The 14,705-nt window shown below is 43.2% G+C and overlaps 1 protein-coding gene across 3 annotated transcripts in view; it reads right to left on the bottom strand.

Moving 5' to 3' along the window:
• Window positions 1–2,623: 2,623 nt before the first annotated feature.
• Window positions 2,624–14,705, bottom strand: part of RABGEF1 (RAB guanine nucleotide exchange factor 1) — a 60,992-nt gene continuing 48,910 nt past the window's right edge. For all 3 annotated transcript variants that reach the window (XM_049639188.1, XM_049639189.1, XM_049639187.1), the window contains exons 6-9: window positions 14,485–14,617; window positions 13,143–13,234; window positions 8,063–8,319; window positions 2,624–4,357 (exon numbers count right to left, since the gene is read on the bottom strand). In XM_049639188.1, the coding sequence (XP_049495145.1) occupies window positions 3,959–4,357; window positions 8,063–8,319; window positions 13,143–13,234; window positions 14,485–14,617 (881 nt within the window). In that variant the 3' untranslated portion in view covers window positions 2,624–3,958. The remainder of the gene's footprint in view (window positions 4,358–8,062; window positions 8,320–13,142; window positions 13,235–14,484; window positions 14,618–14,705) is intronic.

The raw sequence follows: 14,705 nt of genomic DNA, 5'->3' as shown, positions 1-14,705 counted from the left end.
GTGGGTTTATCTTGAGAGAGAGAGAGAAAGAGAGTGCAAGCTGGGGTGAGGGGTAGAGAGAGGAGAGAGAAAGAATCCCAAGCAAGCTCCACACCATCAGCGTGTAGCCTGACGTGGGGCCTGAACTCATAAACCACGAGATCGTGACCTAAACCAAAACCAAGAGTTGGACGCTGAACAGACTGAGCCACCGAGGCATGCGTTTTTTGTTTTTTTTTTTAATGACATATTTATTCAATGTTTTTCACAATTCCTCTTCATTTTATTCAGACTGCCCCCAAACTGTCCAATGGGACCCCTTCCATCTGACTCCAATGTCCTATTGCGATATACCCATTAAAGTACTTTCTTGCTTTCAGACCAAAAAGATACTTTTCACTCATTTTTTAACTTACCTAGCTGTAGATCCAGCCTTTTCTCCACGGAACATGCTGGATAAAGGGTGAGTGACGCTTGTTCCCACTCCCCAACTGGCCAAGATGCGGCTGTCAGCCAGCAAGCCATCAAATGCGCCATCATGTCCTGGTCCAATGCCCCATGCATGCATACCCAGCTGTGACCATTCCTGAGCGCCCAGGCCCCAGCTACAGTGGTCACAGAGTGGAAGCGGTAAGACCAAGATCTCATCCAGGAGGGTGGTGGGAGGCAGGACTATGCATGAACCGAGGCTCTAAGCCGCACTGTGCATGCTCCATTGTCCCCTCAGACTTCACTCAAAAACATGAATCCAAAGACAACATTATTAAGAATATCCAAGATGGCAGAGACAGAACATTAAAGCCCCAGCGCAGGGAACTTCTGAGCACAGGTCCGAGTATGTCTTCTGTTTCTCAATTTTGTATTTTTTCCCATATAAATCCTAAAAGCTCTTGCTGTTTGATTTATAGGTTTCTATAGTGAACACAATTTTCCCATCGTATTTGCTAACTGGACAGTTATGAGATACAGAAATATCATTTTGTACTGTTGCTTTTGATGGCTACTTCTCATGTCATATCTCACCATTTTAGTGAAATGTAATGTTTCCGTATCAGTTCTCTTGGGCTTTCTAAGTAGAAAAAAAGCACCTATACATAGCTATCACTTGAGCACTTAGCACTGCTAGGTACTGTTGTATGTCATCTAATCCCCAGAAGCCCTTGAAGCTGGTGTGATCGTCACACCCGATTCACAGATCGGGTATGTGAAAGAGCAGAGACTTGCCCAAGGCCAGAGAACTAATGTCTACGTGTTAGCCAAAATTTCAGAGCCAACCGCAAGCCTCAACCACGAGGCTAGAACATTTCTACATAGGTTAGGTTAAGCCCCCTTCATTTCTGTTTGAAGACTGAGTACCTGGGGTAATACTTTCAGAAAAGCGCTAATGGTAGTGACAGCAAACATCTTTCTCTTGTTCTTGATTCTAACTGGAATGTCCAATGCTTCATTTTTAAGTATGATACTGACGGTTGTGGCTTAAAACGGAAACCTTTGCAACATGAGGATATTAGTAATGTATCTTTTCCTAAAATAAAGAACTAAAACTCAATCTAGCTGAAAGAGGGATGGGTCATGAGACCCTGTTAATATGGGTTTCCGTTCCAAAGGTTTATTCCAATCACATTTACAGTACATAAAATAGCGATACTCTCTTGTTGAGAAAACAGAAAATGTGGCCACAGTGTTGATGCCAACTTAAATATAAGCCTCTACCTAAGGCAAGATTTCCTATCTACAGAATTCAACTAATATGAGACACGTTCAAAGAAATCAATTCAACAGCTTCCCTTAAAGATACGCAAGAAATCAAAAGAAGACAGTTTTTGTGGGAGGCTGATATGCACATTTTATTTAACAAACATAATGTACAAGACTAAAAGAACTGTATATATTCCCAGGAGAATTCAGAGTGTGTATACCTGGATTAGCACCTAGAAAGTACATAGAAAAGAACAACGGAAAAGGGGGAAAGCTTTCTGCAAAAATCACTTGGGCTCGGGTTTCTAAGTGCAGATTCTCACTGGCATCGGATAGTAACTCCTCGCACTCCACATGAGCTCCGTGACCGGCTGACTCGGTTAACTGCTTCACGCCTTTAGCGCTTCGTGACAACAGGTATGTCAACCGCATGGCTCTTACGGGGAAATTTAAGTAAAGGATACAGAGTTTTATACTCACCCTAGTTTTATTCCAAAATTACTGCACTACAAATCTGTGTGGTACACTGTTAGGAAGATACTGAGATACTGCTTGTGTCATGTGACCTTGTTTCAGAACGATGCCCTGGAATTACGCACAATTTCACAGGTACGCTGATAATCTATAGAAATCACTGACTGGAAGGAGGATCACACGTGGCGTATTTAGGTTATGAAGGGTTCCGTTAGGATTAAAACGGTTCCACACTGGGGCGCCTGGGTGGCGCAGTCGGTTAAGCGTCCGACTTCAGCCAGGTCACGATCTCGCGGTCCGTGAGTTCGAGCCCCGCGTCAGGCTCTGGGCTGATGGCTCGGAGCCTGGAGCCTGTTTCCGATTCTGTGTCTCCCTCTCTCTCTGCCCCTCCCCCGTTCATGCTCTGTCTCTCTCTGTCCCAAAAATAAATAAGAAACGTTGAAAAAAAAAAAAAAAAAAAAAAAAAAAAACGGTTCCACACTGCCAGTGGCTGTAAAGCCTCACTATCAGTTGACCGCATTGTGCATTTAATACAATATTCTTTGGTTACATCATATTAACCACAAGGAGGACAGCTTCCTTGTCTACACAATAGATTAGTGGTTCTCAACTGAGGGCGAATTTGCGCCCACTCCACCCTGGTAACATTCGGCGATGTCTGGAGGAGATTTTTCACGACTGTGGGGGTTGCCACTAGTGTCTAGAGGGTATCGAGGCCAGGAATACTGCTAAACGTCCTGTAATGCACAGGGAAGCCCTCATAACAAAAAGTCCTCAGGCCCCAAATGTCAGTAGCACTGAGGTGGAGAAACCCTGAAAGAGGTTTATATGACATGCGTCTGGGTTGCCCATAGAGTCAAAGGTCTGCTGCAGACGGAGGCAGAAAGAAGGGTGCTACAGCTCTGAGGAGTTCCCCATCGGCTCTCGCCAGTGGAGGCCCGTTCACTCCTGTCTTCTGATCTAGACCCAGGACCAGCTCCTTTACGAAGACCTCTATAAATACCTCCTGAATGAGTGGAGGACGACGGTGCAAGAGGCGTGGTTCAAAGTCTTCAAATGACTATCTTGAACAGTAACTTTATACGACCTAAAAATTATTCTGAACCTCAATGGTGTCACAGTCTCTGACTGATTATACAGAACCTCAAAGTTAGGCTAACATATTGTTAAAGACGGAGTCAATATCTTCAGGGGAGTATGTCTAACGTTTCTAGATTCATTCAAGTGGGGCAAACCAAATAAAATGGTGTTAAAGGCAAACATTCAATATACTTCATTTTAAACTAAAAAAATTAACGCATGAAACGCCATGCACAGCAGACACCATTCCTTTTTTTTTTTTTTACATATTTACAATTTTACATATTTACTTATCAATATATCTTCTATCTTTACAATTATAAAATTATTTCAAACTGTAGAAGAGTGGTACCATACATTTTGTAGCATTCATTTGTTTTATCCTTTAAAGGCAATTATTTACCCAAATCCAAACCACAGTGAATGCCACAGAGGAAGCACGTAGGAAAACCATGGACAAAAAACAGATTTAGACAAAACTTTCACATAAGCCTTAAATGAATCTATTTCAGTAACTCAAATAAATAGTATTTTATTATTTACTAAGCTTCCCCTGCCAGGAAAAACAAAACAAAACAAAACAAACAGAACAATCCCCACAAACTGTACCTTTAAAAACGCTCTGGCATTTATAAGCATTAAGTTATAGTCTAGATCCCAATCATGGACTGTAGTAAGGGCTAGCTACAATTTAGGCTCAAATAAATACTACCCATGTAAATATTTATCATCCTGCATAAACTTGAGGTTGCAATGGTGGAGGCAGTTTATCATTTTCAACATTTTCAGAGTCAATAGCTGCTAAAGACTGATTCGGGGGCTTAATTTCGAGTGGATACTTCTCAACAATGTCTTGAACCTCTTTTGCAATTCCATCTGTCCACTCTATGAGGTCTTTTTCAAGTTTCTTGGCTTCACTCATGATCCTTTCTTGCCGTTCATTCAACTGAGACAGAAGATCCAAGTTCTTATACATTTGCTTAACCCCTAAGCAAGCATCAGGAGACCAATTCTCAGATTCTTGCTTCCTGGGAGAAGTCTGGCCGGACATGTATCGATCAAAATCTTCCTGACTTAAATTCAAAGACTGAGCATCTAACTTCTCAATGAAAGCCACAGCACAGCACTAGAAAAAACCAGAAGGTTATTTACTATAGCCATAAGGGGAAAGGTACAAATATTCAAATACATCTTTTTAAATCCTTTTATTATGGTGAATTTAAAACAGAATCAAAAGTAGGAAAAAACAGGTAATGACCCACCATGGACTTCAGCTTCAAAAATTACCAACTCAGAGGCACTTGGGTGGCTCAGTCGCTTGAGCCTCAACTTTAGCTCAGGTGATGATCTCACAGTTTGTGAGTCTAAGCCTTACGTTGGGCTCCCTGCTGTCAGTGCAGAGCCTGCTTCAGATCCTCTGTACCTCTCTCTCTGCCCCTTCCCTGCTTGAACTCTTTCAAAAATAAATAAACCAAACAAAACAAAATTAACAACTCACAGCAAATCTGTTTTTCTTTCTCTTTCTTTCTTTTCCTTCCTTCCTTCCTTCCTTCCTTCCTTCCTCCCTCCCTCCCTCCCTCCCTCCCTTCCTTTTATTGACTCATTTATTTTGAGGGAGAGAGAGTGTGAGCACACCCAAGCAGGGGAGAGGCAGAAAGAGAGAGAATCTTAAGCAGGCTCCATGCCCAGCACAGAGCCCGATGTGGGGCTTGACCTCACAACCATGTCATGACCTGAGCCAAAATCGAGAGCTGGATGCTTACCTGAGCCACCCAGGCATCCCAATCATGTTTCCTTATACTCCCACCTGAAATAATACATTTCTTCCTTAGGAAAAAAAAAAAAAAAGAATTGCATTGCCAACTCCCATTGGGCCTGTGAGAAATTCAGTCCTCTCCTTGGGTTGTTCAAAGGTCTAGGGGTCTTATACGGAGTGAAATGTCGGGGGAGGCACCTTCAGTGTTTGTTCCACACTGGCTACAGAGTTTCCCGTGGACAAAAATTGAATGATTCCTCAAACTCGGAGACTCTCTGCTTCCCTGCCATGTTGCAGGGAAGAGGAACCACTGTTGGGACTGGGAGCTCTAGGGGCAAGTGACTGGGGAACATGTCCCATAAAGCCATTCCCCTTTGAGGTCCTGCCAGCCCCACAATGCTCACTCAGGGCTTGGCCAGCTACTGGGCACATCAGCAGGTACTGGAGTGGCACACAGACCTCTGGTCCTCTAAGGACCTTTGGTGCTTTAACGTCAAGTGGTTGAAAGAACAGGCTTTGAAATCAAGCAACCTGAGTTGTCACCTCCGTCATATGTTGGCCAGGAGTTTCTGTGAGCCTGGGGAAAGTTACCTACTGTCTCTGGGGTTCCTGTATCTGTAAAACGGGAAATACCACCCAGATTTATTGTGAGAATGAAGCAATCCAGCACGTGTAACGTGCTTAGCTCACAGGTCGGCAGTAAGAAATGAACAAGCGGGAGCAATTATTAGTACAGAATCCTTGGGCAAATGGTCAGTGAAACAGACATCTGTTGGCTATACTTTCTCATATTGATTTAATTTGACAAAGAAAATGAATTTTCGCATTTTCTTAAAAAACTATTTTCACAAGAAAGACATGCAATATAAACAGAGGGAAACGGGCAGCTCTCAGAATTTCTTCTGAGAACTCATTCCCAGGATCCAACATTATTACACATAAAAAAGGGAATCATCTTTTTGAGGAATATTTAGCAAATCTACTACAACGGACTCATCTGACAAGAATGGGCCCATCTGACCCTGCCATACAGGTGCCCACGGTGTCCGTGGATGTGCTGCAGTCCCCGGAGAGAGGAGGAATCTAAGAGGATTCTAACATTCCTGGCATGGATGGATGCTGTTGCCCCAAGTGGAAACAGCGTATATGAGAAAGGAGAAAACCATTTGGTGGGGAAGTAGGTTTAGTTTTGAAAAAATTAAATTTGAGGCCCAATAAATAGCCAGAAGTGGAGCTCAGCAGGAGGGCAAGCAGGTGACGTGTGTGTGTCATCACTGTGCAGATGACAGCAGAGCGGCGACCAGAGCAGACAGCCTAGGGAGAGAGATGCATAGAGGACAGCACCCCACGGAAAAACCCAACTTGAGAAGACACAAAGCTCACAAGGAGACAAGTAAGGAGTGGAACTCTGAAATCCAAAGGCAGGAAGTTCTAGAACAAAGGAGTTACCAAGAATGTTAAAGAAGTAAGATGAAGGCCGACAGTTTTCATGGGATTTGACTTCTGCCGGAGCAGTTTCACTGGAGCAGAGGGATCAGAAGCCGGACTCTGAATCAGCAAGAGGACGGAGACATAAGGTGCTAACAGGGCTGTAGGTCAAGGTGCTGGGAAGCTGCAGGGAAAAGGGGAGCCAGCAGCCTCCACTGCTGACCACCAGGACGACCCTCAAACACCTCCCAGCCCTGCTCATTTCTCTACTACCAGCCACGTCTCCATCTTCATAATTCTCAGGGATTTTCCACACTTTCTCATGTTCTCTGGATAAAGAACTAAATCCAAAAGGCTCTTCCTGGCAGTCAAGTGCATGTTTTCACTTATATTAAGAAATGCTTACTTCAGCTACTTAAACTTTTGGGGGAGTATAGTTAAACCACCATGTGTCTGGGAGGATGAAAACTACTGCAAATAATGGAACAAGCATCATTTTGAAAAAGGGCATTCCCAGGACGGGCTAAATGGGTGATGGGTATAAGGAGTGCACCTGGATGAGCACGGGGTGTTGTACGTGATGAATCACTGAATTCTACACCTAAAACTAGTATTACGGTGCATGTTAACTAACTGGAATTTCATAAGAGCTTGCAAAAAGAAAAAGAGCATTCCCAGCTCCCCGCAAACCACATCCCCAGATGCTACCACAACAGTCATGAGCGGCTGGATGCCATGGCTGAGGGTGAGGTTAACCGGGGCAGGTCCAGGTTCTGCAGCACTGGAAATTTATACACTTTTGGGAACCCACTTAAAGGAAAACAAAATACAGAATCAGGAACAAAAGGGAATACATATTTAGCATTTAAAAATAAATCACAACAAATTTCTGGAAGCTTGGGAGATTCAAGCTTGTCTTTTTAGATTCAATTGTCTTTTTAGACAATTTACTAGAAACGCTGCCTTACGTAACCTGGTTTCCTCTCCCTATCACCCTGTACAACTTCCTACCCAGGAAAGAAGGCACATAAGGTATCCTGAGGCTCAAATCCATTAGTAAATCTAGTCTCGAGCAAACAAACAAAAGTTAAGTGGTCAGTAAAAGGAAGTATTCAGCCTTACAACTTAGATACACATATTTTAATGCCATCTTGCCTAGAATCAATCAGCATGGTTAACAACAGTCGAAAATCATTTCACGTCCTCTAGACTGACCCTTGCCTAAAATCTCAGGATTCAGTTCTAAGAGATCATTTATAGAAATAAAGCAAAAAATAATTCTTAAGTCTTTCAATAAAGAAGTCAAAGTCCATGATCTGATTCATTCATGGTTGAAACAACCCAACTAAGTGAATGGCCCTTTGAACCAGGACCTGGGGAAGTGATGGCCAACAGCACCAGACACTCCTCCACGTGACTATCGTGTCTTCTGTAAGAGGATCACAATCTCTGGTCAAGTACTGAGAGGTGGGGTGTTTGCCCGGCCCAGTCACGTGTGCTGTGTGACAGCAAGCAAGCCTCTTTAGCTTTACTGATTCCTCAACTCACGGGCAGCAAACTGTCACAGGCCTGTGAGTGATGTGTCACATCCCTAAAATAAACACCTTCACGGTTCCTCTCTGTAACTCCAGGAAATCAAATCCTTACCAGATTGGTGAAATAGTAGCCATCCTCTCCAGTCATCAATCGGCTTGGGTTGCAGAAGCGGGTGATATACTGGATATTGGACTGAAGGCGTGGGGGGTTGCCCTTCAAAACAATGTAGATGAGAGTGGGTAAAAAGTCATCGGCTGACGCTGGCTCGTTCTTGGTGATCTTAATGGCATTGAAGATGTGCTTGCTACACTTGGTGATGCAGGCCAACTTATCTCGAGGTACACGCTTAGAATCCATTTCAATGATATCTATAAAGCAGAAAAGACACTGCTTCCAATGAGAAAATGATTACATAAAAGAAGTATTAGAATAATCATTTTTTTAGTCTATCAAATTACAGAGGTTAACCCTTTCTCCACCAGGTAACTTAGTATATAAAAAACTTTGACCACAGAAACTGTAAACACTAGCTCATCATTACAGAATGTGTAACCAGGCACAGAACCACAGACCAGGCATTATATGCATTATTTCTGTGCTCCACAAGCCTATTTCTTTTCCATCCTCAGATTGTACAATGGATACTACTTGTAGGGAGGGAACTGAGGTTCAGAGAAGTTCCATAATTTGCCCACAATTATATAGACAGCCAGTGACAGAGGGCAGATTCAAGTCTGATTCTCTAACGCATGCCTTTAATCACAATGGTGAACTGCTTATGAGCTCCTTGGAGAATTAAGAGCGTTTTTCCTGCTTCTGTTCCTCTAATACACTGTAAAAGTCAGTTTAGGAAGCCTACTGCTTTTTAGAAAGGTGGGTACTATACAAAGCACCATTGTATTGGATATAAAAATACAGCTGCTAAAATCTATCACATGTATAGTCCATAGCGGCCAGTCCCCACGGCATATAAATCTCCACCAGCTACAAACACCTACAGCACTTTTATGACATTTATAACCTACTAGTTAGCACAGGGGATAAAGCAAGGGTATACATTTACTCTCATTCATTCCCTTCAGAGAAAAATTACTTCACTGCCCCAAACTACCACTAAGTGCCAGGCTCTTGCAAATGGACACTCTGTGCCACAAAGACCGGGAGGTGGGGAGGAGTTCAGCACCACTAGAACAACAGAAGAGGAAGGAGGGAGTGCGCCTCTGGATAGGCGTTTCTGCCTGCCATCTGGAGCAGCGTGAAAGAAGAGAGCTGAGGCAGGTTAATTTGAAAGCAATTTCTGGTCAACAGCAGCAACAAAAGTTTCTGATTTAGGTGGGGTGATGGCGCATGTCACGGTTCTTTCTGCTCCCAGCTCTCATCCCGGAGGTCGGTCACTGGGAGGAATCCTCACGGACCACCAGCCATGGAAGACTAATGTATGGGACAGAAACACCCGACAGTGCAGAGGCTGTATTTTAACTTCCTAATGCTTCTAGTCCCTGTACATACATGTCTATTGTATGCTTTTGCTTATTTTATGGTTTAGTTCCTTTACTCTTTCAATGATGGGTTGTAATTATTGTTACTATGTCTCAAACTATTTTCTTTTTCTATTTGAGTAGAATGTATGTAAAAAAGATCTGGGGCAGGGGGGTGCCTGGGTGGCTCAGTTAGTTAAGCGTCTGACTTTAGCTCCACGATTTGTGGGTTTGAGCCCTGCATCAGGCTTTGTGCTGACAGCTCAGAGCCTGGAGCCTGCTTCAGATTCTGTGTTTCCCCCTCTCTCTCTCTCTGCTCCTCCCCCCTCCTCTCTCTCAAGAAAAAACATTGAGAAAAAAAAATTTTTGAGACTTTTTAAAAACTGTTTTTACTACTGTTTTTATCCTGTTTAGCTTTCTACCTTTATTGTTGGCTTTTATTTTTTATTTTAAACCTTTCTCTCATTTTAAACCACTGTCTCATTATTTATTCTTTAAGTTTTGTTTAAAAAAAGTTTTAAAGTTTATTTATTTCTGGGAGAGAGAGAGAGAGAGAGAGAGAGGGAGAATGCGTGTGCACGTGAGCATGCAAACAGGGGAGGGGCAGAGAGAGGGAGACACAGAAACCGAGGTAGGTTCCAGCCTCAGAGCTGTCAGCACAGAGCCTGACACAGGGCTGGAACCGGTGAACTGTGAGATCATGACTGAGGCGAAGTCAGACACTTAGCTGACCGAGCCACCCAGGTGGTCCTATTCTTTAAGTTTTTGTTTTTTTTGTTAATGTTTATTTATTTTTGAGAGAGAGAGAGAGAGAGAGAGAGAGAGAGAGAGAGACAGAGCGTGAGCGGGGGAGGAGGAGAGACAGAGGGAGATACAGAATCCGAAGCAGGCTTCAGGCTCTGAGCTGTCAGCACAGAGTCCGACGTGGGGCTCGAACCCACAAACCGTGAGATCATGACCTGAGCCGAAGTTAGATGTTCTACTGACTGAGCCAAATGGGGCATCTGGCTGGCTCAGTTGGAGGAGCATGGGACTCCTGATCTTGGCGACATGAATTTGAGCCCCATGTGGGATGCAGAGATTACTTAAAACTTAAAAAAAAATAAATAAAAGTGAATTACTTTTTATCTGGATGCATGTGTAGCTGCCACTGCCAAGAGGGAGGGCCAAGAGTGTAAAAAGAGAAGGGAAGGGAAAAGAAAAAAAAGTAAAGAGGGAAGGGGGTATAGATTTCCATCACACTCTTTGTCCTGCAGCAACCCCTCCTCTAGAATCCTTTAGTCTGAAGGAAGTTTTCTGGGGGGAACTCTTTTGGACCCCCCCCCCTTTTGTAGCTAGTTCCATGATTTGCACTGCTCTAAAGCCTAAAGGAGGAGATCCGGGAGGAAATAACAACAGGAAACTCACCACCATATTAATTCTTTGAGCAATGATTTCCTGCCCTAACCTGTCTGCTCTTATTTACTTTTCAGAATCCTCAGATAACTGCTTTGTGTCCACCATCCAGGGCTTTTACTTGTAGTCAGTAGGAAGGACAGGCTGAGGGTGGGTCCTCCATCTTAGCAGAAGTCTTAGATTTATCGTTCAAGTTTTGTAAACAAAGTAGGCTGTAGCTCCAAGTCATGATTCCTCAACCTTGGCACTAATGAGATTTTGGACTGGATAATTTTTTTTTTTTTTGTAGGGGACTGTCCTGTCTTGCATGATGTTTAATAGCATCCGTGGCCTCCACTTCTAGATGACAGATGTCAACTGAAACGGAAAATGCCTTATTCAGTATATTTATCAACAAAACTGACAGTGCTGATTGGTAGCACCTGGGACAATGTAGAGACATTTAACTGATGTCTCCATATTGAAGACCACTGTTACAGACCGTCCTCTCTGGGACTCCTGTACTTAGGCTAACAATTTCAGATTAGGAACACAGTGATCATTAGAACCTTTGGCCCTCCTAGAGGCAGAACGTATCTGTACTTGGACTGGCAAGATACGGGGGTTAAGATGAGGAAGAGTAAGAAAGCTTTTAAAATTTTATGGCCAGGGGCGCCTGGGTGGCTCAGTTGGCTGAGTGTCTGACTCTTGGTTTTGGGTCAGGTCATGATCTTATGGTTTGTGGGTTCCAACCCACATCAGGCTCTGTGCTGACAGTGTGGTGCCCACTTGGGATTCTCTCTCTCTCACTGCTCCTCCTCCTTCTCTCTCTCTCTCTCTCTCTCTCTCTCTCTCTCTCTCAGAGTAAACATTAAAAAATAAAATAAAATCTTGTGGCCAAATTTCTACTACTAAAATACCTCTTCAAACTCCAACTCAGATGACTTGAGAGAAAAAAGTTTCATCTCTCAAATTCTATTAACAAACTGTTGATGTATTAAAATCCTCTTAGTTCTATTCTTAAGCAAACAATGGTCTGGCTCCTGTAGTTTCTGGTTTTATAAGGTCTATCCTATGGCATTTCAGAAAAGAGTCCCAAACATAAACTCCTTTGAAGTACTTTAAACATAAACCAATTGGTCTTGAACTTGGTAAGAGTCTTTGGGAAAAAACACAAGTACAATGTCCATATCCAGGCTTCTCACCTTCAATCTCTTATGATGTTCCCTGAGCAAAAGGTAGGAGTGGGGGTGGGCCTTGACCCAAAGGAGTCAATTCATGAAGCCTATAACACAGCCTTGCAGAAAAGCTTTGAACAACAAAGATGACAGTATTTAGCTAGGCCAGTTAGACTCTGCAAGGGGAATTACAGAAAACAATTCATTTAATAACAGGAGTTAAAATGCAGAGATATACAAAGAGAAGCAGAACCTGAAAGAGCGCAAGAATCATGTTAACAGCAGATATCCCGGTCCCCAGAGGGGCTGTGGAGCTAAGTTTCCGTGAGAGTGTGGCTTCCTTTCCTACCTTGATAATCTCTTAAGTAACCCCCTATTTCTTCCTGTAACATGAGTGAGTCTCTAATTCTTACAACCAAAGGAGCCTACCTAACGGTTTGCCTCCAACACTGCTAACAGCAGCTGAGCAACTAACTTTCTTTCCCAGCAGAATTTCACCAACAATCTCTAAATGGGCAAGTCTTTCCAACTCTTCTTAATTGAGGAGAAGCTGGCCAAGGTTGGATGTCTTCTCTAGTAGGAGCAATTTGTTTTGGTTCTTTGCTTTTTTAAAATTTTCATGGGCTATTTCTGCTGGGCTATTCCTATGACTAAGAAACAGAAACCTTATTAGGTGCCTGGACCTGTCCAGGATGCTGGAACCACAAATTCAGGGCACTTCATTTACTTCTCAGACAAACCAGAAAAATAATCCAAAGCACATCTCTAATTAGCCAATTAGAGAGACATCATTTTAATATGTAACTTCAGCTCGGGGAGTACCTTGTACCACCAACTCCCTTCCTCCCTCTAAAATTATTTGGAATATACAAATGCCATTGAGTTTTAAGAAATTAGCCTTAGCTGCATTTGACCTTGGTTTAGTTCAATGCCCAAGAAATAAGAGACCCTGGTCACAGAAAATAAAGGGGAAATGTAGTTTACCTGCTAATGTGAATGCTTCAAATTTATAAAACTAGCACTCTTGCAAAAGGCTTTTCCCACATTCCATTATACCTCTGGCAATATACCTTACTGTCTGGCTGCTCACTGACCTAAGTATGGATTTATGTTAACTTCAAGGAGAAACACCCAGATAAGAAAGCTCTCAGTTTCACTGACCTGTGATTGCTTTCACCACCATATCAGATACTTCGGAAATTTCTTCATTAACAGGGACGCAAAGCATCTGAGGCGTGACCCAGTGCAGGGCTCTACAAAGAGGGAAAGACAGTAAAAATCCCAAGAATAGACTGCAGCCATTTGTCTTGTCATGTCCTTCAGTTAAGGGGAAATATGGGACACCACTGACTAATGAGGCCATCGTAGGCCCAAGCATATCGCTGCTGAACATATTAGGGGCTGAGCTGAAGTAACTAGAATCCTTAAATGAGGCTTCTCTTCGGCACTTATCACAAGGAAAGCAGAAGACAACTTTACTGGTTGAAATGAGATTATACTGAGGCTGAAGAGAAATTTGAGGATAAAGATCTGAGAAGAATCTGCTGCTTCCTCTCTTCACTGTCCATCACCCTTAATGTCCACTTAGGCTCTGCCTTCAACTTATGAGACTGAGTAAGAGGTCAACAAGTGTGTGTCGCCCTAGTCTGAATCACTGAATTTCCTGGCCACACCCTAGCTTCCCAGCAGAGACTCTGCTGCTGACCCTCACCGGTTGTCTGACAAATGCTCTCACCCTGCATGTCAGTCCAAAGCCCATCTAGCTCCTTCTGGCTCCATGTGGCACCTTCCCAATACCAAGTCCTCACTTCTGGGGTGACACTACCAAGAACAGATCTACCAATTACCAGCCCCACTGTCTGGGAACACCGTTTGGATTCCTAGGGCCCCTCCTCCAGAAACACCTGTGCACAACCAATCTCAGACCTATTCCCACATTTAGATGGCCTATTTCCTAAGTGTTTCACTGCCACCAGAATAGAGCCCTGGGGGAATAGAGCCCACTCTACTGCCCATGGAAGATTAAGCACTTTGGGAAGTGTTATCAACCCAGTGCTAGGGGGAGGATGTAATTGGAGGAACAGCTAAATAAGGAGCACCACTGGTTGTGGAGGGGGGGGGAATCATGACACCTTAATATGGGTATGTCCAGCTTAACTTCCTGCCTCACAAGACAGGACAAAGCAATGAGAAGTAATGAAATTTCCACCTGTTCCTTGGAAGTTTTGGAGATTTTGAGACAATCTCAAACACTGGATCTGCTTCTCATCTAAAGCTGCTGGAGTCAGAAGGATAAGCAAGAAGGTGATTTCAGGCCTTTCCTCCTAGCAATTTACCATATTCCTTGTCTTTCTGACACCACAAAGAAGCTCAGTGCTAAGGCTTGCAGGTCCCTTTGCTGTTATTTGCCCTCAAGGTTTGAAATGCAAGTGCTCTGTTCTCCCACAGTGTGTTCTTCCCATGGTAGGTAGTAAACACAAGACAAAGCAAAACAACCAACTACCGTATCCTCTTTTGAATAGCGAGATCTTTCTTCTCATCATCGGTAGTTTCTGGACAGAACACATACTTATAGAGACGAGTCATGATGTACTTTTCGATCTGATCCATTATCTTCTCAACTTTTTCCGGAGGCACTGAAATATCCAAATGGACACAAAAGCTCAAGAGAGGGATGGACAGTTTATTTTTATTTTTTTTTCAATATATGAAATTTATTGTCAA

This window comes from Panthera uncia, chromosome E3 (genome assembly GCF_023721935.1).
Source record: "Panthera uncia isolate 11264 chromosome E3, Puncia_PCG_1.0, whole genome shotgun sequence".
NCBI classification, from domain to species: Eukaryota; Metazoa; Chordata; class Mammalia; order Carnivora; family Felidae; genus Panthera; species Panthera uncia.
The sequence above is the reverse complement of the archived record's forward strand: the minus strand, read 5'-3'. Positions and strand labels throughout refer to the sequence as shown.